This window comes from Rhinolophus sinicus, chromosome 18 (genome assembly GCF_057876585.1).
Source record: "Rhinolophus sinicus isolate RSI-liver-muscle chromosome 18, RSI-T2T, whole genome shotgun sequence".
In the NCBI taxonomy this organism is placed as follows: Eukaryota; Metazoa; Chordata; class Mammalia; order Chiroptera; family Rhinolophidae; genus Rhinolophus; species Rhinolophus sinicus.
This window is the reverse complement of record NC_142518.1, coordinates 13133111-13160477: the sequence shown is the minus strand read 5'-3', so window position 1 is coordinate 13160477 and position 27367 is coordinate 13133111. Positions and strand designations below refer to the sequence as shown.

General features: G+C 46.9%; 1 protein-coding gene across 11 annotated transcripts in view; it reads left to right on the top strand.

The window, feature by feature from the left end:
• Positions 1–26087, top strand: part of MAP7D2 (MAP7 domain containing 2) — a 91847-nt gene extending 65760 nt beyond the window's left edge. For 9 of the 11 annotated variants that reach the window (XM_074323353.2, XM_019755439.3, XM_019755438.3 and 6 more), the window contains 9 exons: positions 8472–8740; positions 9308–9440; positions 16504–16750; positions 17499–17603; positions 18573–18629; positions 19069–19147; positions 19870–20056; positions 22472–22747; positions 24550–26087. In XM_074323353.2, the coding sequence (XP_074179454.1) occupies positions 8472–8740; positions 9308–9440; positions 16504–16750; positions 17499–17603; positions 18573–18629; positions 19069–19147; positions 19870–20056; positions 22472–22721 (1327 nt within the window). In that variant the 3' untranslated portion in view covers positions 22722–22747; positions 24550–26087. The remainder of the gene's footprint in view (positions 1–8471; positions 8741–9307; positions 9441–16503; positions 16751–17498; positions 17604–18572; positions 18630–19068; positions 19148–19869; positions 20057–22471; positions 22748–24549) is intronic. The other 2 variants (XM_074323356.2, XM_019755443.3) reach the window with 2 other exon arrangements.
• The last annotated feature ends 1280 nt before the right edge of the window (positions 26088–27367 follow it).

The following is a 27367-nucleotide window of genomic DNA, read 5'->3' as shown; positions in this document are numbered from 1 at the left end:
AGTAAAGCCCTGCATGAAGTGAGACAGCAGACCACATTGTTCTGTGCCTCACTGTACTGTGTCACCTCCTGCCGCGAGGGTGGGGACTGACTTGATTTACTGTTGCACAGTAGGCGCTCAATAAGTGTCCTTGGGATGAAAGCCAAAAGGGAGCAGAGCCTGGAGGGTGGGGGCGGACTAGACTGGCTGGTGTGGGCGGTGCTAGGACCAGTCCTGCCCAAGGATTCTGGCCCTTGGCCTCCTCTTCCTTTAGGGGCCATTCATAGGCTTATTCTCCCACTGATCAGCCCCTTAAACATTCGCTTTTCTGGGCTGCATATTTCACTTCGGGAATTTTTAAAGGATGAGGGATGCTGGCTTCTGTACTGTGCTACAGGGTATTCCTGGCACATCAGCCAAGAGAAATGATTGGAATGACCTAGATTTTCAGAGCCCTATACATGTCATCTCCAGTGCAAGCAGGAAAAATAGTAAACTCGAACGTGGCTGGACTTCTTGGGTACTGTCCAGACTACCAGAATCATCTCCTTAAGAGGAGCCCTGGGGATAGAAGTTGCTCGGGTGCCTCTAAGTCACAATTACATGTTGAGAGGTCTAAGGAGAAGCAAACGTTTTTTGATTTTAAGAAGTTTAGAAGGAAAGATAGTTTCTCCCTGGGTGAAAATTGATAGCTGAACCACACTGGGTATAGACTAAGTTTCAGAAATGTAGGAAGTCAAGTAGATCGTAAGTAAATTCTGAAAATCCAATCCAATGATACAGCAGTGAAAAAGAATGGATTGCAGCCGCCCACAACCAGTGGGTGGATCTCAGGAACACAGTGTTGAGCAGAAAAAGGAAGTTGTAGAAGAATGCCATTTACGTATATTGAGTTCTCAGATGTGCAAAAGTAAAGCGGTTTTTTTTTTAAGAATATAAATGTGCTAAAATGGTCTTTAGAAAAAGTAAGAAAATGGCAAATATGAAATGCAAAGTGATGATGGCCTCTGAGTAAGGAGGGTGGAGGCAGTCATGGAGGGTCACACAGGAGTTTCCGGCATGATTATAATGTCTTTCTTTGGAACTAGTTGGTGGGAACATCAGCATTTGTTATATCGTTCTTTATAGCTTTCATATTTTATAAGTACTCTTTTGTATACTCAATATTGAAGGAAGACAACAAAAAAAGAAACACTTGCTGTTATAAATGGTGTCACAAACAAAATAAACCCTAACCAAAGTGGCATTTTCAACCTTCCCTCTGTGCAGACCAAGTGTGTGATCTTTAAAGCACGCTGGATGTGACGTGGCTTTGGGCTTGGTTAGTCCCTTTGAACTCTCATCCAGAAACCCAGACGGGTTATGTGATGAATGGCTCTGACAGTGCATTGTTCTCCTCCCGGATCTTGGATAAACTAAGCCACTGTTGGGTGGCGGTGCATATTAATGGCATTGCTCTTTTAAGCGGTCAAGTTTATTTTCATTGTTCGCATTGTTGGGTACTTGTATGGGTTTTAGAAAACTAGCCTCAGCAACACTCTCAAAGATTGTGGACGGAGGGAGCATAGCTTTCGTCTTGTAACCTAGAGGGAGGAAATCAAGTGTGGCCGAGTGGACTGAGCCAGCCTCTCAGTGTCAGTGCTGCCTCTACTCCCACTTCTTCAGTGTGAAATACTGTCTAATGGTCTCAGGTTCTTAGAAATATATTCCAAGTCAGTTTGGTCATGATGATGCAGAATGTTTCAGTTGTCTATTGGTGCTGTAACAACTCCCCCCCCCCCTCAAATTTAGTGGCATGAAGCAACAGTATGTTATTAACTCTTACAGCTCTGTGACTTGGGCTTACAAGGAGGGTCTCTCTTTGGGTCTTTTGGGTGGTTGCTCTGTGGGTTGACTTGGGCTCACCAGGTGGTTTTCACCTGGGGTCTTCCATGTAATTCCAGTGCAGTGTTAGCTGAGGCTGCGGTTAGATTAGGGCTCAACTGAGCTTGAGGTCCAAGATGGCCCCTTCACCTACCTGGCACTTGATGCTGGCAGTTGGCTGCAGCTCAGCTGGGGCTGTCAGCCGGAATAGAATGCCCACATGTAGCCTCTCCATGACTTAGACACCTCACAGCATGGCAGCTGGGTTCCAAGAAGGAGTGTTCCCAAGAGTGGGTATCTCCCAATACTGGAAGTGGAAGCTGCCAGGCCAGTTACGGACTATGCCCTGAATTGGTGCATTATTCCTTCTCTGCTGTATTTTATTGGTAGGAGCAGTCAGGCCAACCCAGATTCAGTGGGATAGAGAAATAAACTCAACAGATCATGTGGGATGCGAGGAGGTATTGTGGCCGACTTTGGAAAGTACAATCTGCCAAAGAGCATCACTTTCATAGTTAGCTTATACCTTAGATCGATGTTGTATCCGGAACCTGGCCTAGGTTCATTTCACTTTATCATGCAGTGGAAACAAAACAGATTTTATTTGTCCCTATGAGGAAAAAAATTAAGACCAGGTTTTCTGGAGGGCCCCAAATAAGGACTTTGCACCCAGATGCACAGGCTCCTGGAGCCAGCCTATTCCTGTGGTGGTTGAGGGCACTGATCAATCATTCCTGGGTGCCCTTCCCATAGGCCCCTCTGGTAGATGTGTGACGTGGTTATCCCTGCCCACAGATGAGCATCTTCAGTGGATCACTGCTCCCTGCACTGGCAATTTAACTTGTTTTTGCCACCACCATTCCCAAATAGGCTTTTACATTCTTACCTGAAAATTTCCTTGAAGAGGATAATTGAAAGTGTTAAGTCGTACCCCTTCCTGACAGTGATACTTACATACTCACCCAGTCCATAGTTCCATATTTTTCAGTCTTACCAGAGGGTAATTTGAGTTTAGACCAGTTTTTAAAAGCCTTTTCATTGTGAAATCATTTCAACCCTACAGAAGAATTACAAGACTAGAACAAAGAACTCTTGTATACCTTTCATCCTGTTAACATTTAGCCACATTTGTCTCATCATTCCTATCTCCCTACTCTCATTCTCACTCTCCAGAGACACAACACACACACACAAACACACACACACACACAGATTTTTCCCAGAACCATCTGGGAGTAACAGACGTCATGACCCTTTACCAGTAAGAATGAAGACACTGTTTTGTATAACCACAGTACAATGGTGAAAATCAGAAAATTTAACTTTGACATAAGGTTGTTACTTAATTTACAGTCTATATGCCGCTTTTGCCAGTTGTCCCAATGAGATCCTTTATAGCATTTTTTTTCCTGGTCCAGGATCCAACCCAGGCTCACACACTGCATTGTGTTGTCTTGTCCCTTTAGTCTCCTTTAACTTGGAAGAGTTCTGCAGCCTTTCTTCTTCATGACCTTGACATTTTAAACGAGCACAGGCCAATTATTTGGAGGACTGTTTTCACTTTGAGTCGGTCTGTTGTTTCCTCATTAGAGTCAAGATGTGCGTTTGGGGCTGGAATCCCGCTGAAGGGATGTTGCCTCCTTCTCTGTGCATCGCACCAGGGTGTCGGGTTGTTCCATTACTGGTGATGGCAACTTAGATCTCTTGGTTAAGGTGATAGACACAGGTTTCTCTGTTGTTATCAATTGTTCTTTTCCTCTCTGGGAAGGAATAAACTGTGACCATAAACAGAGACTTTTCAGAATGTTGGCTGAGCTGTGCTGATAAGGCCACAGACCCCTGCTGTCCTGTGGGTGGGCTGTGTTCACCATGCCTGGCGTCAGGTGGTTTTGGAGAAAATAGAACTAGATTCCAAGATGTGGAGGGAAAAAGCCCTTTGGGGTTCTGCTTTGCAGTAAGCTCGTGTTCAGAAGCGTGACAACACTCTCCCGACAGTTATTCTTGCTGCTCCACTTACAGAGGTGTTTGTTCATATTTCCTCCAGTCCTGGAACCGCAAAAGGTTATATAATCCTGCCTTGTGCACCGGGAAGGCCTGTCTCTCCCACCCCAACAGAACCTGTGAATCCTTTTTGTGAGATAGTCAATCACTGGAGGTATTGAACTTTAAAGTGGAAGAGCTGTAAACAAAGCAAGATGAACAGTCAGTGACTCGGGTGACAGCCCTGGCTCTCTGCTCTGTTGGCATCTCTTGGGAAAGGTCATTTAACCCTTCAGACTGTTTTTTTTACCTAACATATGGTTAATAGTAGTTTCCCACTGACCTCATTGGGTTATTGTGGCCATCAAATAGACCCTTATTAAATAGACAAGAAAGTACTTAAAAATAAAATTGTATGAAAACACAGTGGGGTTCCCCTGATTAATTGTGTTTAATTTCTTTCAGCAGCCAACATACCTATTTCTGGGAAACTGGACGGAGAATGACTTTGCCAAACCTTGTTTGGCCTGCAGTAGCGTGAGCAGGGCTGGCCAGAGAGCCTTGGGGCTCCCACATTACCTGGTTCAAGATACCTGCGCTTAGCAGCTCTGGCAGGTGCCTGGCGCAGTGCTAAATTCATGTAGGGAAGTGGGAAGACAGGATGAACAGGAAACTCTAAAGATTCAGAGATAAAATAGAGAACTTCTAAGATTGTCATCTATATTTTGGTCACTCACTGTTAAAAAAAAAATCTATGAGTTGCCTGTACTTCTCTAATTTGAAAGTCATCTGTGGGAGGGTGCACGCGCATGTGGGCACGCTCGTGCGCGTGACTCTAATTTCTGTTTATTGGGCAAGGGCTGCGGTAGGAGATTGTAAACAGACTTCTTAGTATATTGAGTTTTATCCCAAACAATCAACCATTACTTCTCAGGTAGAAATTATTTTTAGATGTGTGCTCATGGATAATTGGCCCAGTTTTATTTAGAATAGAACCTCACAGTCTATGGTATGAACAGAATCTATGTGAGAGCGTTCTGTTAAAGCAAGTTGGAGCCAGGCTGCTGGGGGCATGGGCAACCTGACGCTGTCAGACCTTCTCCCATGCAGGCCAGTCTGGCCTTTCCTCCCTGGGATTGTGATTCTGCTTCACATGACCACCCACGGTATCCAGGCCCGCTGACTGAGGGTCACTTCGCGCTCCATTCCCTTCTGATAGTGAGCCATTCCAACTGCGGCCAGGTCGGGTCTTCTACCCACTCGGAGTTGTGTCTGTAGAAGCGCTCCTTCTCCATCTGCCCATTGGTGGGTAGAGGCAGCAGCACACTGCCAGCCCCCCGGGCTGGAGCCTGCTTCGTCTGCCACTGCTGACAGAAGCTCCGAGTGCGGGCTTACTGTAGGCAGGTCCACAGAGCGCTCGAAGGCTTCCAGCACCTTGGCACAGCCCCACCGATCAAAGAGATCATGCCTCGCTCCTTGGGGAGGAAGATGAGGGCAAGGAAGAAGAGTAGATGGCTTTTGGCCATTCTTCCTAGTACCAGAAATTCCTATTTAACGAGTCAAGGTAGGAACGCTTACAGAGGAGAATCTATTTCCGTCTGCATCATCTACCATAAAATAGCACCTTCCTATTGCCTCTCCCTCCAGATCCCAAATCCTGGGTAATTTTTTGCCATTCCCTGCCCCTGTGGTTGGAGCGAAGCGCACCTAGCATGCACATGATATTCCAGGAAGTGGGTGACTTGTTTTGATCTTCACAAGGCATTAGACTGAGTCCCTTGAGGCCCTGGATGACAGTGTGAAAGGAGGGCCCTGCCAAGCAAAAGATTTGTACAGGTGATTTGAACCTAAACACGGGATGTGGCAGCTGATTGGAAGACAGTGCTCAATGGAGCACTGTCATCGTGAGAGGGTCACAGTTCTTCCTCCTGGTTTTCGTTTATTCTTGTCTGTGAGGAGAATTCAGATTTTTAATTTTATCATATATTTAATCAACACTGATACCTAACAGCTATTGAGTGCTTACTCTGTGCCAGTTTAAAATGAGCGCCTGGGGGTCTTAGTGACCCCACACTCAGGCTTAGCCACCATGGCAACACAGGGAATAGGGCAGAATTGTAAGAAATGGAGTCAGAGACATGTGGGCTCAGACCATAGCTCCATGGCCTCCTTAACCTTTCTCAGCCCTGTTTCCTCACCCGATAATAGTACCCGTGTCCTACCAGGTTTTGACAGCTAAAAGACACACGTATGCACACATACATACACAGATATGTATAGACGCGGATATACACGTAGCACAGTGGCTGGTGTGTAGACAGCACTCAGGAAGCATGGGCACCATTATGGAGGGTGTTAATGGAAGTCGGAGCTCCAGGTCATTTGGGGAGGGATCCAGGTGCGACTGAGCACTCATAAGGCACTAGTTACTACCTCTCAGGAAGCTCACTGGCATGCCTCGGGGTCACTGTGGGGATTAGGAGACAGCCTCTCTGACTACGGCAGCTCCACTTCTATCTGCTTTATATAGGTAGAAGGTATGTGGGAGTTCTCACCTTAGTGGTTCTCAGCTGGGGGTGATCTTGCCCCCAAAGGGTATTTGACAATGTTTGGAGACATTTTTGGTTGTCACAACCTGGGGTGGGGGGTGGAGATTGCTATTGGCATCTCATGGATCGAGGCCAGGGCTGCTGCTACAGATCTTACATGTACAGGACAGCCCACCACAAAGAGTGACCCGGCACAAATGTCAGGAACGGCAGGGTTGGGAAACCCTGGTGCATATGCATATGGAGGGGGCAAGAGGAGTCTGTGCATGACTTTTATGTGGTTAAGAGTCTAGGAATGAAATTAGGAAACCAGGTGATAATAGTTCATCTGGAAAGAGACGCCTGGTTGCTGAGAGGTCCCTTAGGAATGGTGGGGCTGAGTCAGCTGAGCCCAAGCGTGGAGGGAGAACAGTCTGCAGGAAGGAGGCACTGTCCACGTGGACAAGGTGTCACAGGGGCTCTGTGTGGCTCCAGGCCTAACAGGATGATGGCACAGTGAAGCCAGTGTGGCCAGTATGAAGCTGTTCTTTCTGGGGTCAGAGCTGTCCAGCTGGGGAGCAGACTGCTGGTGAGGGACGTACGGCCCACCATGGAAATGGGATCTGGACTGATTCCATATCAGTAAAATGGTTGGTGCTGAAAAACTGAATTTCAAAACTTCAAATCATGTTCCAGTTGTATTCATTGGGTCGAGTAGTCATATCACTATGTGGCCCTCAGCCTGGCGTTGACTGAGAGGTGATAGGTGGGTGCCTGGAGTTGGCCTTTTAGTGTGAGAGCATCACTGGAAAACTGGCCTACATTTTACTCAATCCACGTACCACCTGAGCATCATTTTCCAGCTCAAGACCAATTTTAATATTGATCTGGTCATATTTTTTCCTTATTACCAGGATCCCCAATTAGGTAACTCTTAAAGCCTCTGGTGAGAAATTGGCCTTTAATATTAGGTTGAGTTGCCGTTTCTGTTGCTGTTTTTATAGATCAAAAGCAGTTGAATATTAGCAATTTCATATGGTTCAACCAGCTACAGGATTGAGAGTGACATTTGTAATTTACATGCAGATTACTTTATATTCTTCCTAAAGGAACTCTGTACAAATGCCACATCCCCGTGCAAAGTTCTGGGTAACCTCGGCATCTAAAGCTAGGCTGTTACCTACATCATCCACATCTGGCGCTCACCAGCAGCCAGGCCTCGGCCAGCGTACCTGTAACGGACCTTCTTCTGACAGACATAAGACATTCAACAAAGTGGTGTTTCCCTGCCTAGAAATGGGCTTGTCCTCACCTTTTGCATCTTCCTAGTAGGAAGAGAGATTCTTTTAAATCTGAATACCCTCCAAAAGGACACCCCCTGTCCCGCTCTCTTGCCTGACTTTGTTCCTCAGCATTTAGAAAGGGGCCAGATGTCAGTTATGTCTCAGGAAAGGTGAATTTTTGTTTTTTGAAAGAAAGCAATGTGCTCAGAGAAGTAAGCCAGACTCAAAAGGACAAATCCTGTATGATTCCATTTCTAGGAGGTACCTGGAACAGCCAGGTTCCTAGAGACAGAAAATAGAAGGGAGGTTGCCAGAGGCTGGGGAGGGAGGAACAGGGAGTTAGTGTTTAAGGGGTCCGAGTTCTGTGGCTAGATGGTGATGATGGTTGTACCGCAATGTGAATGCACTTAGTGTCATTGAACTGTACACTTACAGATGGTCAAGATGGTAAATTTTGTGTTACATGTATTTTGCTACAATGGAGAAAAGGAGCCAGCTTGTCCATTGCCATATGCTAAAGTCAGCTCCAGCTCTGGTGTTCATCTAAAAAGAGAAGGTGGGGAAAATGCTTAACATTCCATCCTTATGTTGTCATCAAACTTAAGTGAAATTAGGACATGGCGTCACCAGCTGGGCTCCCTAAAATATTGTCCCTTCCACCAGGCCATCTTATAGCTACCGTATGTTCTTGTTAGGGTGATAGTACTTCAGAGAATTTTGAGTGTGTGCTAAGCCTTGATGGATGAAATTGTTCAAATTTGTGGAACCAGGTGTCTTAGGACAGACAGTGCTGTAGTCAGGCCCAGTGATTACCTCCTGGCCTGTTTTTGGTTTCCAGGGCTACTTCCAAAGCATATCCACAGTCTCCAAAGAATGCAAAGCCGCCATCCCCAGGGTCTCCCATGAAGTACCGCTTACCTGCCTTGCCCAGCCAGGAAACGCCCAAGAAGAAAGCGGAGAAAGAGAAGAGCAACAAGGAAAGGGAAGGGGCCCTGACTCAGCGGGTGGCCAGCCCACACGGGGAGGATGCCCCAGAGAAGCATGTGGTGGACAAGCACATCACCGAGAAGCAAGCGGCCGCTGGAGGGAAGGCCGAGAGCAGTGGAGGTAGGCCCTCCTTGCTGACGCTACCCCGGCCTCGACTTTCCTGGGCCAGTTCGCCCTCTGACCCAATTCATGTGGGTGGGAACCGCATGTTTGGGGTAGAGAGGAGTTTTTCCTAAGATAGCTGCATGCACTCGTGCTTTCTCAGGCTTGCGCATTGCCTGAATCCTTTCCCTTGGTCTCCTGAGGGTCCTGGTGGAGGAGATGTCGGGATGCGGAGCTGCATCTGGCCAGCAGCGTCACTTCCCACAGAGGCTCTTCCTTTAGTCCTGTAAACTGCTGTGATGCATGCAGTGAGTTCACCCAGATGGACGCAGCGGTGGTGGCTGCTGTGGGACTTGCCAGTGGCCCTATCTCTCCTCCTGGCCTTTTCACTACCTTCCTCTGTGAAATGCATCCAGGTCACAGGCCCCTTCCCCCCCCATTGCACCATCTCTGCTCTGGGCCTAATTGTGCTAGTCCTGCAGCATTTCCTGTCCCCCACTGGGTTGGGCGTTTCATTTCCAAATGGCAGCTGCCATGTGAGTGCAATCAGTGTTTCATTTGCCTTGATCTTTTCCTCTGATGCAGCCTCAGGGAAGCCCACAGCAGGCACCACCGATGCAGGAGAGGCTGCGAAGATCCTGGCCGAAAAGAGAAGACAGGCCCGGCTGCAGAAGGAACAGGAGGAGCAGGAACGGCTGGAGAAGGAAGAACAAGACAGGTATGGGGGTGCTCAGAGTTTTGCCGCGATCTCACAGAAAAGGCTGTGGTGAAAGAGCAATTCGCCTTTCTTACCAGAGCTTTGGAATTGATGAAACCTCGGCAGAAATGTAGGTCTGCACGGCTGGTGTTCAGAAGACTGCATCTTCTATTAGATGTCATTAAGAGCAGTGGAATTTTGCTCTTTTCACAGGACCTGGAGGCTCATAGCTCCTGGATCTAAATGTCACCAGAGGCATCCCGTTCCCCTCTTAGAGTCTAGGACTAGCCAGGCCTCGTAGAGCCATCAAAGGAGTTTGAGCTTTCTTTATAGAATGAGATTCTCCCTGAAAAGACGGGATATAGAGGTTTTGATTCTGCTTCTCTAATCATGTTTCCCTGCCCCCCCCAAATTATCCTAATTCACACCCCCAAGTGAGGGAGAGGAGCGTTGAGCAGAGGCCCCTGGATGGGGTGGAAGCCGACCTCATAGTCTGCGAGATGGGAGGTACAGGGGCTCCCATCCTGGACCGTGACCGAAAACGTCGTGACACTGGTCCCTAAACTTTGGAAGGTGTCCGAATCATCTCGGGAATACAGTGAAAACACCCAGCCCAGGCCCTGTCCTGCCTCAGCAGCTTGCCCAAGTCTGAGAACCACAGCTTTGTTTATATCAGGCACTTGGTCAAATACAGACAGCCTGCCTTTTCTGATCTTTGAATTCAGAGAGGAATGCGTGTTGAGGGACAAGGTAGATTTTATCTCTAAACTGATAAAGGAAGCTTTTAGGATCATCACAGAGTGCAGTCCAATACTATGTAGAGAACTGACATGACAGAAGCCCGGCACTGAATTGAGAGTAATAAAAAATAGCGTATTCTTGATCCTGAAGTGACCTTGGCAAGTCCTTTGTGGTCTCTGATTACAAGTTGGCTGATTTGTTTCTTAAAAGGGCAAGGGTGGTAGGTCTGGGTGGTGCCTTCTTCAAATTCCGGACTTCTCTGTTGATTTTCATACCTCCAGCCTATTGGTCAACAGCGGCAGATCTTGTTGAGTGTTGTGCCTGGGCTGGTGTGGGTGGGCCACAGGATGTGTGAAGGGAGGTCGCGGGAGATGAAAATGAGTGGCAGGACCTCAGATGACACCTTGGTAATCGCAGGCCCTGAGCAGGGGAGTAACATGATTGTAGCTGTGTGCTGAGGAAGGTGAAGTCCTTTAGCTCCCAGCGACCACCCTCTCTCGCCTTTTCTTCACTGCACAGCTCCTGAAAGACTTGATTACGCGCCCTGTTTCCTCAGCCACATTCGGTCTTCGTACCTCACACTCACCGTTCCTCCTAACTGTGGGCGCTTACCCACGTTTTTGTTGACTTGCACCTTGTCGAGCTCGCCCTTGTTCTTTGACCTCCCCTTCTTGGCCTCCTCTGTCCACCCCACTTCCCCTCACATGTTGCCTGGGCTCCCAGCCCTCAGTGCTTGGCCATCTTCACCTGACAAGCCCTCCAGAACAGTGGTGCTCCCTCCTGCTCTGCCAGTGCCCTCGTTGTGCTGCCGGTTTCAAAGGATGTGGGGTCACATCGCACACCCTGCTTTTATATTGAGCACTTGGTGAACTAAACCAACTCGGCTCCCATCTCCCTTTCTACCCTCATTTCCCCTTTGCTTCTGTTGCTGAAGCTCATTTCCTCTTACTTTGTAAACCTTCAATACTTTGTGGTTGGTACAAGGGAGGCACTAAATTACACGCGTATTGGTGACTCCTGAGTCTGCGCCTATGGCCCGGTCTCTCGCTGTCCAGTACCATGGCCTCTAGTCGCATGTGGCTGCAGAGCTGTAAATTCACTAAAGTTAAGTAGACTTCAGTTCCTCGGCTGTACTAGCCACATTTCAAGTGCACAACAGCTACATGGCTAGTAGCTACCAAAATGGGCAGCACAAATCTCTAGAGCATTTCCCTCATGGTCGAAAGTTCTGTTGGATAGCACTGGTCTAGAACTTAGAGGCTGTATTTCTAACTGCCGTGTGTTTCCATTGGACTATGTCGCATATGCACTTCACACCGAGCATTTCCAAAGCAGGCCTTGCTATCTTTCTCCCAAACTTCCTATTCCTTTCACAGGTTCTGCGCTCCCATCTCTCCAAGCACCCAAATCAGAAGTGTCAGAGCCAGCTCTCAACTCCTCCCTGTCACTCCTCCTCGGTATCCCATCAGTTGTCGGGCCCGTCTGGGATGCCTCTTCAGCATCTCTCTCCTCTCCCTTCCCCTCCAGCCCTTCCTTTCCTCTGAGCTCCGGCCCCTGTTGTCTGTCACCTGGACTGTGTCTGTGGCACCCCAGCTGAAGTCCCTGCACTAGGTCTCCCAGAGCTTGTTCACTGTCCACACTGTGTCCCCAGTGACTACTCACACATAAGTGTCATTGTCACTTTCACATTCTTGAACAAGCTAGCGAGCGACTCCCCTGCCTATAGGACCCATCCCAACCTACCAACAGGCCTTCAGAGCCAGCCATGACCTGGCCACCAGCCTCCCTTCCACCTCCAGCACCCTGGCACCGGCATGCAGGGCTCCCCGACCTGCCCGCATCATGCAGTTCCACACCTCCACTTTTACTCTTTCCCACGTACATTCATGCTCCTCACCAAACATACATTATTTTCTCCAGACTCAGGTCAAGCTTAGATCCCTGTCTTCAGCCTTTCTCCCTGCACCAAGGAGAGAACTCACGTCTCCCACTCTTTCCCCTTTCTGAGCCCAGCTCTTCAGCTGACTAACACAGCCTTGTCTGCTCACAGGCCCACTTCTGCCTAATAAGCACCTTAAAAGGCTGACATACTGACTTTGGATCGCAGGTACTGGCACTCAGTAAATGTACGAGGAAGGCAGAGAGGGAGGAAGAGGCCCAACTAAGACGTCATTGCTAAGACAGTCATAGGCTAAGAGAAGGTGTGGGCTAACGCAATGTGGCGAACATAGACCTGGAAGGGGAGGGTGAGCTCCCATCAGGTGGTCCCGCTCTGGTCTATGGCCTTGCACAACCCAACAGAAAGGGGCCAATTCCAAGTTGATGCTAATGTTTGATTCTAAGGACTTAGGAGAAGGGTATACCCAATAAACAGTAAAGGAAGGACAGAAGGGATTCGTTTTAGAGTATAAAGCTATCCATTTGCTTTTAGGTAAATTGAGTTTAAGGGGCCTGCAAAGTGTCCCCGGGTTTGGAAATGGGGTTGACGCCTGGGGTCTAGGTGAAAATGAGAGCAGTACACTTGACCCAAAACCAGTTTTCCTCTCTCTTGCCAGAATATGTAGCCTTGCATAGTACCACATGGGAGGTGAGAAAGTACTAGACAACCTGGGGGTGGAACACAGCAGATGCCCCTTGGAATAAGACCATTCTCACATCTGTTTTATGCTTAGAGTCAGTAGTCAAAGCCACAGAAATGTGGTTGCCAGATGAGAGAATATGGAGAAAAATAAAGATACTCGAGCCAAACCGCGGAAAGCTGGTTATTGTCACAAACTGGTGAGGAAAACACCATGAGGGATGAGACCATTCTGAGCAAGAGTCCAGACAGCTGGGCCTAGGCAGAAGATCTAAAGCTGGTCAGGTCCCCACTAGCAGTGATATCAGGGCTGTCTTGGAAGCACACAGAGCAGGAGTCTTGGAATCGAGACAAGGAAGCCTAGAGCCCAGGTGCACCCTGGGGAAGGCACTGGCAGAAACTAGCAGGCTAGAGCTCTTACTGTGATTACCACATGGGGCCTGTTAAGTTACGGTAAGAAGCTGAAATAGCTGCTAGGGACCCACATAGACAGCCATTCAAGTTAGGTAGCCCCCGCAAGCAAGGTCACGTAGCCAGGCTGAAGCTCGGTGCCCACACAGGACTTAGCCCCCGGCCTGGCACTGCAGGCAGAGGTCCTCCGGGTGGCAGGCTATTGGGGTGAGAGCTGGGGCAGGCGGGGCCTCTCCAATGTGCTGTGGTGGGCATGATGGTAGCCAAGGCTGGAAGGAAAAGCCAGGGTGACACAGCCTCATGGGCACAGGGCTGAGAGAGGTCCTCCCAGGAGGGACGTTTAATGCTGTCAAAATCGGCAAGACATGTCAAGACTGAAGAAAGGCTATTGGTCTTGCTGCTTAGTTGATGAGCCGAGGTTTTGGAAGAACATTGTGGAGCTGGTGGAGACATAAGCCAGCTTAGAAGAGGCGAGAGCGTGGAGGCCCTGAACGTGAGCCGGACACACACACGCTGGGAGTGGAAGGCAGGGGAGAGTTGTTTCAGACGCCTGAGACCCGAGTATTTCTGCAGGCTATGGAAAGAAACTTGTAGAAGGGTGAAATGATGTAAGAAAGAGATGGGATTGTGGTCGAACACGGTGCGGGAGAGTGGAATTAGTAACACAGGCGGTGGCATTTACAATCCTTTGCCTAAGGCGAGGACGCAGGGAAATTTCTGAGCAGCACTGCCATAGAGGGGAGAAGTGGAGGAAGCCCAGATCAGGTGGCCCCAGGCTTCTCTGTAAAGTAGTTGGTGATGCCATCAACTAAGGAGGATATTGAACACTGAGAAGGGTGGAGGTTTCCGCAGGGATCGGGGTGGGGGTGGGATAAGAGGCTAGAGTGGCAGCAGAGGCCCAGGGACAGATGAGCAGTCAGCCTTGTTTGGACCATACTCTAGTGTTACCAGCCCAGGAGGGGCACAAGTGGTCTTGGGGGCCACCCAAGCCTGGAGATGGGCAGCCGCGTGGCCTCCATGCCATCCCAGAAATGCTCAGGAGGGGATCAGAGGCCTGGGCCACTGAGAGAAGAGGGAGCAGACACAAGTTACTGCACAGGGCCACCGGGAGTGGGTCAGGGAGAAGGCGGTGAAGGACGGCCTGAGCGCAGATCAAAGAAGGTCAAGTTTAGGATGTTAATTAAAGGTTAAGCTTTTTGAAATGAAAACGTTTAGGCACACAAGGAAAAGGAGACCCACATACTTGTCCACAGGTTGAATGATTGAAGGCTGAGCATGTGTCAGGGATATGGTACAAGTGTGAAAGCTGGGCGGGGCGCAAGGGGAGGCAGGGCCTGGAGGTCCGGGGTTGTTAAATGAAGAGTCTCACCAATGGCTGGTGACTGGGGGACAGATGGATCCGCTGAGTGAGGACCATGGTGCACAGTTTTCTAGTATTTTCTACCTGGTGAGGAAGGAGGATGGGTTTGGGGTGACTGATAAGAACAAGGACAGAGAGGGTGACACAACTGCACACAGGTCTGGGGAGGGTAATGATGACAATGCGATGGGGTGTGGGCAGCTGGTAGCAGCAGGGCTGTAGGGAAATGGCGGAGTCCAAGTTCTCTCTCACTCATTAAGAAGGAACAGAGAATGTTCATCCTTGGAGAGGATATTGAGGGACTCGGTTACACATAGGCGAAGCCAGTTTTGACCTGCTCTGGGGGAAGCAGAGTGTGGTTAATGGGGGCAGTTTTGTCTGTAACAGGAGGGACAGGCAGGTTCACGGGCCTGGGGGAGGTTCTGTTGTAGGTGATTATGGAGACTTAGGGGCAAGAGGATGTGTTACTTAACTGCGCGTGTGCATTGGGCACCTCCGAAGTCCTCATGGTAAAACAGAAGAAACAGTGGCTTTTCACATCCTGAAGATGAAGATAACGGTGAAGCAGTTTGGGCATTAACTCACACGCAACGTATCCTTTTTATATTAACTTCTCTGGGACAGTCACAACTGGCTCCTTAAAACAGATGAGAACTGAAACAGTGCTCTGATTAACCTCTGGAGAAATCCTGCACTCCACATGGCCCTGGGTGGTAACCGCGCTGAGCAGACTTAGTCTGTCATTGCGGAAGCGAAGGAGTGCGGTTGCTTTCTGATAAGGCTCCATGATGCTCTTCTCTACAGACCTCCAGAATATCTGCTAATAATGACAGTTTTTCCAGCCATTTTGGGGCACTGCAGCCCCTGCTGATACAGAGTATGTTGTCACGTACTGTTAGTCTTAGACTGATGTCTTTAAGTATTTCTTTACCTTTTAAAATACCTCTTTGGTGACACATAAGCTAATTGTCTCCATGATTCCTGAAGCCAACCATTAGGATGGAAGGATGTTCTTTTTAAATTTTGATCCTCTTATAACAATATAAAGCACCCAGTAAGTCACTGGCACACGCTTCCAAATAAAGGGAATTTGTGAAAAACGTACAGATTTATAGATGCACTTACAAAGACATCGGGAGTTGGAGAGAGCACTCATTTGCAGTGGTAAGACAGACTAGTATTGGGGAATCTACCTAGAGCCAGGCATTGTCCTAAGTGCTTCCCATGCATTATTAACTTACTTAATTCTCACAGTGATGTCGTGGAGCCAATAATACAGCTATTCCCATTTTTAAAATGGGCATCAGAAATGATGAGTGACTTTCCAAGGAAGGGTCACATAGTGAGTGGCACAATCAGAACGCAATCTTGGTCTTGCCCATATGTCACATTGCCAGTAACACACTGCAAGATGGGTATGATTTCTCAAGTGTTTTATAGATTAGGAAAATAAAACGTGTGAGCAAGAAGAGCCTTAGAAATGTAAAAACAGGCGCTTAGATGTTACAGAATTTCCCCTCACTGCTTAGAGTTCATTATCATCACATCACCAACCATTCATCTGTGGATGAAAAATGTCTAAATGCCACTTAGTTTTTATATAGCAAAGAATAAAAGCTAAAATAGACTTTTAAAGATTGCCAAAATAAATGGAAATAGATATTTTAATTTCTGCATTAAATGTCAAGTTTCTTTTGAGCATTTTCTTCCATTTGCTGCTTCAGAAATCATATACCAATTAGAACCCAAAGTGAACTTTTTGAGCCCATAGTCACTGCTCTTAAATTGCTGACTGGTTTATATATGTATATATGTAAGTATATGGACTGGAGTGGCTTTCCGAGAAGGCTGAGTCATTTTCTTAAGTGGATACTAATTCAAGTGCGCGTGTCTGTGACTCTGTCACACATTATGCTCTAGTGTCAGCACAGTTCTTTGGCAGTTTGCCTTTTGAGCGTGTCATTGTCTTCTAACAACAGTTATGTTCTCAAAAGGCTGGAGAGAGAGGAATTGAAAAGAAAGGCAGAGGAGGAAAGATTTCGCTTAGAAGAGGAAGCCCGTAAGCAGGAAGAGGAAAGGAAGCGGCAGGAAGAGGAAAAGAAGCAGCAGGAAGAGGAAGAGAAGAGACAGAAGGAAGAGGAGGCCAAGAGGAAGGCCAAGGAGGAGCTGCTGTTGAAAGAAGAGCAAGAAAAGGAAAAACAAGAAAAAGAAAAGCAGGAAAAAGCCATGATTGAAAAGCAGGTACCGTATGAATCTTCATATAGCCTTTCCTTAATGGCCTTAGTTAATACTAGGTAAAATTAGGAAAATTTGAATAGCTCATAATAGTCACTTGAAGTGTTTTCTGAAATTAACTGGGCTGGTTATTAAATATGAGTTACTTTGGGCAATAAAAGTGAAGTTGGTAATGTTTGCTGTATGTCAGTTCGGGTTCCCTCAACATTGGACCCTGGATGAGGTTTGGGTGCTGGTTGTTTACCTGAGAGAAGGTCCCAGGAAGCTGGTAGGGGACTGAGAGGAAAGCCCATGTAAGCGCGTGGATGAATGGGTCACTGTGTGCAACTGGAACTCTCCTGTTGGGACCAAGAGACTCTGCAGCGTGCCTTAGAATTGTCCCTCTAAAGGCTGAGGAAACGGTTATTTATTTACCAACTCCTGCTTCTCGTGGCTGAAGGTCACTCCTAACCACACATACTCTTCATCGCCAGAGATCCTGGCTGTATGGGAACTGTCTGCAGGTGATTTGTATATGTGCTGCTGAATCGAGCACATCTGCAGGCGATTTGCATGGTGGACCAAGGGTGTGCGTGAGGCCCAGCCATGTGTGCTGCATTGCAGAGCTGGCTGGGTAAATGCACATTGAGTAGCGGTGCAGCACCCACTTTGGGGTCGATGAGGAGGTGCAGGCACAGGTGCAAACCTCGGGGAATTACGCCAGTGTCTTCCTAGCTTAGTAAAGCCCGTGCCTTGCTTTACCTGTTCCTATCAGAAGGAAGCAGCAGACGCAAAGGCCCAGGAGGCGGTTAAACAGATGCGTCTAGAAAGAGAACAGATCATGCTGCAGATTGAGCAGGAGCGACTGGAGAGGAAGAAGGTAAGGGCCGACGGATTAGGAGGGCTTAGGGGGAGACAGGAACAGGACGTAAATCCCGATTTTTTTCCCCACTTGTTGCGTAGAATGATCTTAGAATTGTCAAATTAGGTCAAGTTCATTGATAGTGCTGCTAATTATATCTTAATTAGTTTTGTCATTTTGCTCTAACAGTTACTGAGAGAGGAGTGATAAAAGCTCCATCTGTGATTGTGAATTTGTCTGTTTCTCCTTCCAGTTCTATCAACTTTCGTTTTAGGTTTTGAAACTGTTGTTAGGTGACTACATATTTCAAATTATGAATTTTTCCTGTTGAATTGACACCTTTATCATTATGAAATATCCTTTATCTCTAGTAATACTTGTCTTCCAGTCCTTTGTCAGCCTTTTAACGATTAGCATCTGCATAGTAAATCTTTTTCCATCCTTTTACTTTGAACCTATGTGTGTCTTTATAAGTGTGTGTCTTGTAAACAGCATATAGTCAGGACTTGTTATTTTAATCCAGTTTGGTAGTCTTTCTTTAAATTGGAGTGTGTAGTCCATTTACATTTAATGCACTTGTGGATAAAGTTGGGTTTCAGCTGGCTGATTATAAAGGACCATTGTTATGGTGTCTTAGCTCCAGCCTGGGCTTTGTGTTGCTGTAGGCCTGGGAGCTGGGAGACCAATCTGTGCTCCCCCCTCCTGACTTGCACCTCAGCCGCTAGAACGGCAGGTGGTGATTTGGTGATCTTTAGATAACCTAAGGAGAGGGAGGAGAAAGATGGGATATAAATTCAATGTGGATTCGAGATACTTACTAATTCACTTCTCAAGCATTTGACCTTGTTCATAGGGTAGAGGTGTATCTCTGCAAAACCAATGGAAAACTTTGAGTTTTCTGAGAAATGTGAAATTGCATATAGACCTAGCCACTTTGGTATGTTTTTGGTCTTGTAGTCCTCTTACCTGGTTCTTTTTGGTTTCCAGAGAATAGATGAAATCATGAAGCGAACAAGGAAGAGTGATGTGTCTCCAGAAGTGAAGGTAGGCATTCGGTGTACCATTTTAATACTTCATGTACTGAATAAAAAGAATAGCAGAATCCATTCAGTGGAACTGTAGGTCTTGGAGAGGATTCGCCAGAAAAAATGGACTCTTCCTGCTTTATTCCTGGCTAGATTAAGGAGGCTGTAGGTGCCTGAAAAGAGAGGAGTTTCAGAGATGGGGGTCACTTAAAAATTTCCTCAGAGAAATGGGGGTGGGGTGGGGGCGGGGGTGAGGGAAGACATAGTAGTCCATGAATACAAAAGAGAGTGGTGACCTAGTACTAAGGGAAACACGCTGATTTGTGGTAAGCTCAGAAGACTCAAAGAGTGATCATGGAGCAGGCAGATGGCCCAGCATGGTTCCAGAAATCCTCTGATGCTTTTCAGAAGCATTTGTCTTTGTATGTAAAGTCAGCCTTCCTTCTGTTTGTTTTCAGAAAGAAGACCTAAAAGTGCAGCTTCAGCCTGCTGTGTACGTGGAAAAGAAGGCAAAGCCAGTTGTCCCGGACAAAATAGGTGAGTAGAGGTCTGGTCCTTAGGTTCTTGCTTTCAGCATGAAGGCTCGAAGCACGTCCTGCAGGGGACAAGCACCCATGGGTCCTAACAGCATGATTGCTGGAAGGGACCTGTGCAGTGTCCCTTCCCTGCTGGAGTTTCCATGTGCAGCACAAGTCTGTCAGGTGCATTTGGAGACCACTGAGTTCCTTGGTTACTCTGATCATCGCAGCCAGGATCTACCTGTCTGCGGGCCCCTGCGGCTTTCCGGTTAGCTTAACTGCTGGGCAGGTTCTGTTAAGAACTGACGGCTGTTCTATGACGGTTTCTCCTGTTTTCCACTCCTGAGTGGTCCAGCTCTTTTCCAGCATGTACACTCAGAACTCCGAGGTTAGAATATTTCATGGTAGCCAAAGTCAGAAAAGGTGTATCCATCTCAGAGTTACTCTTCACGTTTTTCCTTTGCCTTGTGGCTCAAGAACCTACTTCCAGAACTGAGGACCTATACAGTGTACGACACCCAACCTCCTGGGTGGGTCCTGAGCCCTGCGCAAATGCTGGGGATATCATTTGTTTTCTCTTCCACTGTGTGAAGATGATTACCTGGGTTTCTTTTTGCAAAAGATGTTGCATTGTTGGTAAAAACAATGGATTAAATTAATTGCCTCGATATATATTTCCTCTGTTGCTCCATTGTTTGGGGTATTTTACGATTAACAGAAGGACTTTGTGTTCTCAATCAGAAATCAACGGATTGAGCACCTGCCAGGAAGTTAACGGTGTGGGGCGGGCTGCCCCAGAAACTTTCCCCCGAGACGTTTTCTCCAATGGGCTTAAACCAGTTGGGGGACTTGTTCATCTGGATGCTCTTGATGGGAAATCAAACAGTCTGGATGACTCAACCGAAGAAGTTCAGTCTATGGATGTGAGGTCAGTCCATTTCTCTCGCGTTTGAGCCTCATCGCCAAACACCTCCGCTGCCTCGGAGTTGATCTCTTTGTGTTTTACACACCCAGGTCACCTCCGGTAGGTGAGCTTGCCGTCCTGGAAAGCTCTCAGTGGTACATTCGTGTCTTGGGTCAGGCTCCTTAGAAGCAGAGCCTGAGGCAGAGGGCCTAGTGCCTGGGACTCATCGGAGACAGTTATCAGGAGAAGGCGGCAGGAGCAGGGAGCAGTATGGGTGGGGGGGTCACTAGGCAAGGATGCTGTCTCAGCTGGTCCCACGGGAGCTCTGGAGGGTGAATTTCCACCAGAGAGAGGCGGCCTTCATGCCAACTTATCTGCCAGCCATTGGCTGTGGGCCACTCAGGGTGGGAGGATGCAGGATCATGTCTGTGGGCATGGGCTCCCATCAGCCCAAGGCACTTGTCAAGAAAACAGGCGGCAGCACTGAGTCCCTAGCTGTCAGCTCTCTCTGCAGCTGGGGGATGGGGGCACCCGCAGGTACAGGAGATCTGGGTGGGGCACTGACAGGGCCCACTTTGTCCAGTGTCTCATGTTCATGTCAGTTTGTCATTAGAGACTTGTTAAAGGAACTAATTTGCTTTCAGATTCTAAAAACTTAAGGAATTCTTAAACTGGTATGTTTGTGGATGACATCACCAGGCAGATTAATCCCAGATGAAAGGAGAAGTCTGTTCATGAGGGGTTGGGGCACAGGCACTGGAACAGAGCCAGCTCCATTGGAGTGGGGGACGGCTCTCTGAGTCAGGAGGGATTGACAGTGTGGCCCAGAAGCTCTGCCAGAGCTCCAGCCACGATCGCTGACTCTGCTCTCCTTGGCTGACTTCTCAGCTCAGTCTGGGGGCGGGGCATGGGGAGGAGGGTCTTTCCCAGGGCAGCTGATTGCAAATATCCCAGCATGTGCACCCTGGCCTTGAGCCAGATATGTGAAAACCCAGGGTCCAGCAGCCCTGTCACCAGTAGGGCGAGTCCTGCACAGTGACAGCAGGGCCTCCTCAGCTCTTGCCTCCAGCTCCCCTGCCACCACTGGCTGCCATCTTGGCAGGCTTCCCCCTCATGGCAGGCTTCCCCTAACTGGCACCACTCTGCCCCTAGGGGAAAACAGCGGAGGCACCTTAAAGGTTAACACAACGTTCTTTCCCCACCTGTATGCTGAGCCAGCTGTGCTTATTCTTTAGTCTGGGTGGGGGGAAGGGATAAGACATGGTCCCTGCCAAGGTACAAGAAAGTGAAGGGGCTTTGTGTGTGCACTGAGATCTCCCTGTGGCCACCTCTGCATTTGAAGAGAGGGGATTCCTGGAGGCTGCGCCCAAGTTTGTGTCCTCCCCAAGCTCTGGCCTGCTGTTTAGACCCAGGAAATGGAGGTGGGGCGGGTGTTTCTGCTAATGAGGCAGTCTGCCCAGGCTGCAGCCATCAGAAGTGGTGTTAGGTCAGCTGCTGCTCAGTGTGAGGGAGACAGCTCTTCTGAGCTTCTGCAGTTCAACGGGTTTTTCTAGATTCTTCTCTAAGATCTTATCAAGGAACAAAAGAACAGACGAACCTGGCAGCAGCCTTACTCTGGCTGTTAAGAGAGACTGCAGGTAACAGGCCCTCAAATGGCAGGCCACCACTCACCTGAGCTAGGCTTGTGGTTGACTCAGCCATGACACTCCTTCCATCTCTAGGGAGAAGAGAGAGAGAGAGACCCAGGCCTGCTGGGCAGGAGCTGGATAAGTCAGGGGGGTGGAGGGAAAGCCTCACTTTAGAGAGGGAGCCGTGGAAGAGATTCAGTGTGCAGGTGACTTGGGGGGATGGTGGGGTCCTTGTTAGCTGTGGCCCCAACCCTCCACACGAACTCTTCCCCAGCATGAGCACATGACGCCCACATGAGCCTGGTAGGGAGAAATGACTGTTCGTCCAATTTTACAGCAGAGGAACCTGAGGCTGGGGAAGGAAAAGCAGCTCACCTAAGGCGCCACTGCTATAGAGGTTGCACCCGGAGCCCCAATGCTAGTCAGGGCCCTTCCTCAGCTCACTTTTAACTTGTAGCATTTGCCTTCTGTCTGGGTTCCCATTTCGAAGGTTTAGGAAATGCTTGCCTCCTCTGCAGTCGAGTGCTGCTGCCTGTGGGTCCTATTTTCTTCCTTCCTGTGAACTTGGCCTCCACAGCCCTGCTCAGCCCACTTCCCTTGTTCTCATCCCAGGTCCTTGTGTCTGTCAGCGTCTCAGATTTGAACTAACTTGTATTTTCCACAGTGTGTTATACGCAAGCTCTGGTTCTAAATCCATCTTCTCTAGAAAAGTAGTATAACAAAGTATTAGAATTAATAGTTCTATCTGTCTATCTGTCTGTCTGTCTCTCCCTCTCCTTCTCCCTCTCCCTTTCTCTCCCCATGCCCCCAGTCCTGTTTCAAAAGAAGAGCTTATCTCCATCCCAGAATTTTCACCAGTGAGTGAAATGATTCCTGGGGTGTCTCTGGACCAAAATGGAACTGGTAATGCCCGAGCTCTGCAAGATCTCTTAGATTTCACCGGCCCCCCCATGTTCCCCAAGAGATCCAGTGAAAATCTCAGCCTGGATGACTGTAACAAAAACCTGATCGAAGGATTTAACAGTCCCAGCCAAGAAAATACCCTGAACACCTTCTGTTGACAAATACAACACCTCTTTAATGAAAGGTACAGTCTTTTGATGATAGTCTACGTCCGTAACTCTCCAACTGGGGTTGTGAAGATAGGGTAAACATCACTCAGCCTCCTGGATGGTCAGTTTTAATTGAAAAATGCAAACAGGAATATGAATATGTGGTATATACTGCAGCACACACAAGACTTGAGATGGATTTCAAGTGAATCCTTCATATGGGAGCCTTCAGTGCAACACCCGCCAAGCCCGCCCCTGCTGTTAGGGGTGTGTGGATGGGATGTGTGTGTGTTGAGAAGCACTGGCTAAAAGTTGGACCAACCATCTGTCTCGAGTAGCACCTGATTTCGAGGCAAAGAGAGAATGCTCTAATACTGGTACAAGGCACTGGTGTTAATAAAATGAATTTCTCCCCTAGTTTTAGTCAGTGACATTGCACATTTTATCGAATTATTCACATATGTTGATGAGTGTTGGGCCAAATGATTTCCAGTTCTGTTGATCCATTCTGGAATCTTTCAAAGCAAACATCTGTTCTTGGAGCATACCTGAGGGAGTGGAGGGGAAGGGGAGAACTGAAGTTTGTGCGCTGAATCTTTTGTTCCCCACTTTTGGCCTTTTTTCTTGCCTAAGACCTTCTAGAAGCTCTTCTCATTTGAGTAAGTTTTATCTATGGATTCTAAACACTCTGGATTTGTGTGCAATTACTTATATACACCTCACATTGGATTTACTTCAGTTTGGGGCTTATTTGTTTTTCAGTGATGAAAACATAAATAGAATTTATCATCAAATTTTTGTGTAACTTAATGACAACTTCCCTCCCACTTTAAACCCTTTTAAAGACGTTTTTATAAATTCTCTGCATACTCTGTCACTTTATTTTTTATGATGCTCCACTCCTATAACAAAACTTCAATGCCTGAGAGGATGTAGTCCAATCTATTTCTCAAATGAGGAAGCAGGTTGAGGAGGCCACAGGGCTACGGTTGGGGTGTGTCATATACTTATTTCTAGCTGACTTCAGCTATTGGCTGTAGACAGCGAGTTTTAGAGTTCGCTTCTCTTGGCTCTGGAGAAAGCAGTTGTGCTTCTTTCACACATAAGAGGGAATGCGTGGCAGGTAATTTTTAGAATAAACCATATGCCTGGTCTGGAAGAGCAGCTGCCTTCTGGGATACTTCAAAAACAAAAACCACCTGAACGTTCTAGTTCTCTGACAGTTATATGGCCTAATATTTGGTATAAAGTATCTTTTGTTGTTAGCATACCTTGAATCCTTCAGCTCACGGACCTCACTATCCAGTAAGGACCAGAAAATACACACAACTTAGGCTCCTCGAATCTATTTTCTACATCTCTAACTAAAAGAAATGCAAAGTCCCTGTCCAAAAAGAAAAAAAAATCTTGGCTAAATAATTGTATCCACACCGCTTATATATTTTCATTTGTCATGTAGTCTAGTTCTCAAATTCTTCACAACTAGGGGTGGTACCACCCCCAAGGGGGGCCACTTGTAAATGTATTGAGGGGTTTTGTTGTCACAACAGCTGGGAGCAGCACTGGCATTTGGGAAACAAAGCTTGGGACATTAAACATCCTGCAGGTTTTAGGACAGTCCCACACAAAGAAAATTTGGCCCACCTAAAAGAATAGTCCTACACAAACTGCTGTAGCACTCCTGTTGAGAGATTCGGTATGAACCAAGGAAATCATAATTACCAAGAAGGTAGAAAGTTGAGCATTTTAGAGAGAGAGAATACTGTAGGTACTACAAAGTGCAAAATACTCAGTCTCTTCGTTCATCTCACCAGGGTTTGTTTGTGAATTGACACAGGTGGTGTTTGGAGAATCCCTGAAGCTGCTGGTGATCACATCCGCTGCTGGCCCTCGGAGGAAGCTCCTGCTGTCCTTAACCACTGGATTCCAAAGTGTTAGATCCCAACGTAAATGTATTCCTAGTTAGTATGTCAAACACTGGCCACCCTTGGTAGAAACCTTGCCACGTTGGCCTTTGTCGGGCTTTAGCAAAGTTTCATGTTACAGTTCTATTTATGAGTTTTCTGCTGCTGATAAAGTGCTTCCTGTACTGCTTACTCTATTATCATAGTGATCCTCCAAAACGCAGTCTTTCCTACTTGGAAATTCATCTTGTAACCATTCTTATTCTCAAAGTTGGAGCACATAAACATGTAGATGTGGTTTCCTGTAAATAATCTAGACATTTACCCAGATTCTCCTTAAACATATACTGAACTTGGGCTGCATATCTCCCTATCTGTGTTTAGAAGGAGAAGAAATTCTGGAGGGTTCCCCCTCTGGGGTTTCTTTGTTGGGCAGTTACTATTAAGAAGCTGTTTTTCATTATTAAGCTTAGTCACCTGCAAAATGTGTTGCCCTACTACTCTTTGGGGGGCTAACAGAATAAGTCTGGCTGAGTAAGGAAGCCATTAACCAGTGTGATGTCTGTTTTCTTATGCATATTCTTATAGACATGGGCAGCTGAATCTAGCAAAAAGCTTTTCATGCGGCACCTTAAAATTTCCAAGGTGTAGTCACTCCATACCATCGAGTGGCTTTTGGGCTGAATGAGTTGTGTGTATCATGCACAGCTAGTTGGTTTTCATGTTGTTGCTATTGTTTTTCTCTTGTATCTTGGGGATTTGTTTGTTTGTTTGCTCTGTATTTGCTCAACTCTAGTAAAACCAGGCACCAATGAAAATCTTATGCTTTGAAACTAGGAGGCCCTGAACTTGGCCAAGTATGTCATTTTAACAGACTTTGACATAAAATCATCTGAACGTGGACAAATGACACTAGAATGTATACTCCATGCGTTTTATGCCATTTAATAAAGTGGTTTTTTTATTGTTTGTTTTTTTTTTTTTTTTTTTTTTTTTTGTGGTGAAATGTGACTTTCAGATTAAAATGACCTTTTCTTCTTTGAAACTTTTTTTTGACTTGTACAATAGAGAGTTTGAAAAGATCCATAATTCAGACTGAGGTTGCAACCAGGAAATATAAAGAAGTCTCAGTAGTAATCATCTTGTTCATGTGCTTTTAAAACCAGCTACAATATAAGACTTTATTAGTTATGGAAACTGTGTATGTTTGTGTATGTGTATATACTAAATAAAATATATGCCTACACTAATGCAGTGCCAATGATCGTGATGACTGTCGGGGAAAATCTCTTTTATGACAAGCACACAAAATGATAGCATAGTCTGACTTTCAAAAAATGCCTCGCCATCTTCTTACAGCTGTTCTGTTGTGATCTGTTGTACCTCACAGCACCGTTGTGACTGTGGTGATGCCTCGTTTGCATGATGTGTACATTGTGTTTCACGTGAAATACATTTTCACTGAAGAGTCTCATGGCGTGCTAGTGTTTTGTTTCTGTGGGCTCAATGAAGAAATGTGCTGAAACCAAACCAGATTTTTTTTAAAACCCATGTGGGGAAAAAAAACAAAAATCCTGTGTGGGTGTTCTTTCCCTGTCAAACTCATTAAAATTCCTCTGTTGTCAGTTCCAAGTGAAGCCAACTGTGGAAATAAGCGTAAGTGATGAGCTGCTCTAGGACATGATGAACTTCTAAGTACAGTGAAGTTGCTGTGCTTTCAGACCGCTGACGGGAGGGATTTCTGCTAGTTAAGATGCAGTTAACCTTAGTGTAATCTACGAAAACATTCCACCTAGCACTCTGGCATTTAAACAAAATTGCAATTGCAATGGGAACGGTGACCCTTATTTTCCAGTAAGCTGAAACCCAGACCCGCTTTTTTGTATCTAACTCATTTTTTGTTTCTAACTCACGGCTTGCCTGCAGCCAGGGAGACAGTACCAGCCAGGATGGGGAGCCAGGGAGGAGGGCTGGAATGGGGATGTTGGGACCCTCCTGGTAGCTTCTGAGCTGCTATTTCCAAAGCTGGGGACCCAGTCATTGCAGCCTTCCCCAGCTCTGCTGACAAAGCCCCTCCTGAGGGTACAGGAGTGGACCTCTTAACTTTCCATATTCTGGCCTTTGACAGTGCATTTACAAGTGGCTTCTGTTATCAGGAGCTCTGGCCAGAAGGTCACAGTGGAGGCCACTCCTAAGAGCAATTTCTATTTTGCAGACATTCTAAATTTGTCTTAGTATGCACAGCTCTCCTATTAGCAAATGCTTTTGTAAACTAAATTTAGAAAGCAAATGTAAAGAACTAATTTGTTTCTAGAGGTACACCCATTCGTTACATTGGGGCACAGCACAGCAGTCCTATTAGCAAATGCTTTTGTAAACTGAATTTAGAAAGCAAATGTAAAGAACTAATTTGTTTCTAGAGGTATACACCCATTCGTTACATTGGGGCACAGCATAGCTCTCTATTAGCAAATGCTTTTGTAAACTAAATTTAGAAAGCAAATGTAAAGAACTAATTTGTTTCTGGAGGTACACCCATTTGTTACATTGGGGCACAGCACAAGGTGACCTCCATTCCCACTCTTCAGCATCTTTCAGGAAGCTTAACTAGGTAAGAAAATGGAGTGAGAACTCTTAGAAACATTAGAAAAGAGAAGCCTGTACAGTAATGTCTTTGGGTGGAACCCAGGAGAAACAACTGAAAAACTCTTAGAATAGTTTCACAGGGGAGCCAACTACTAAATAAAGAAA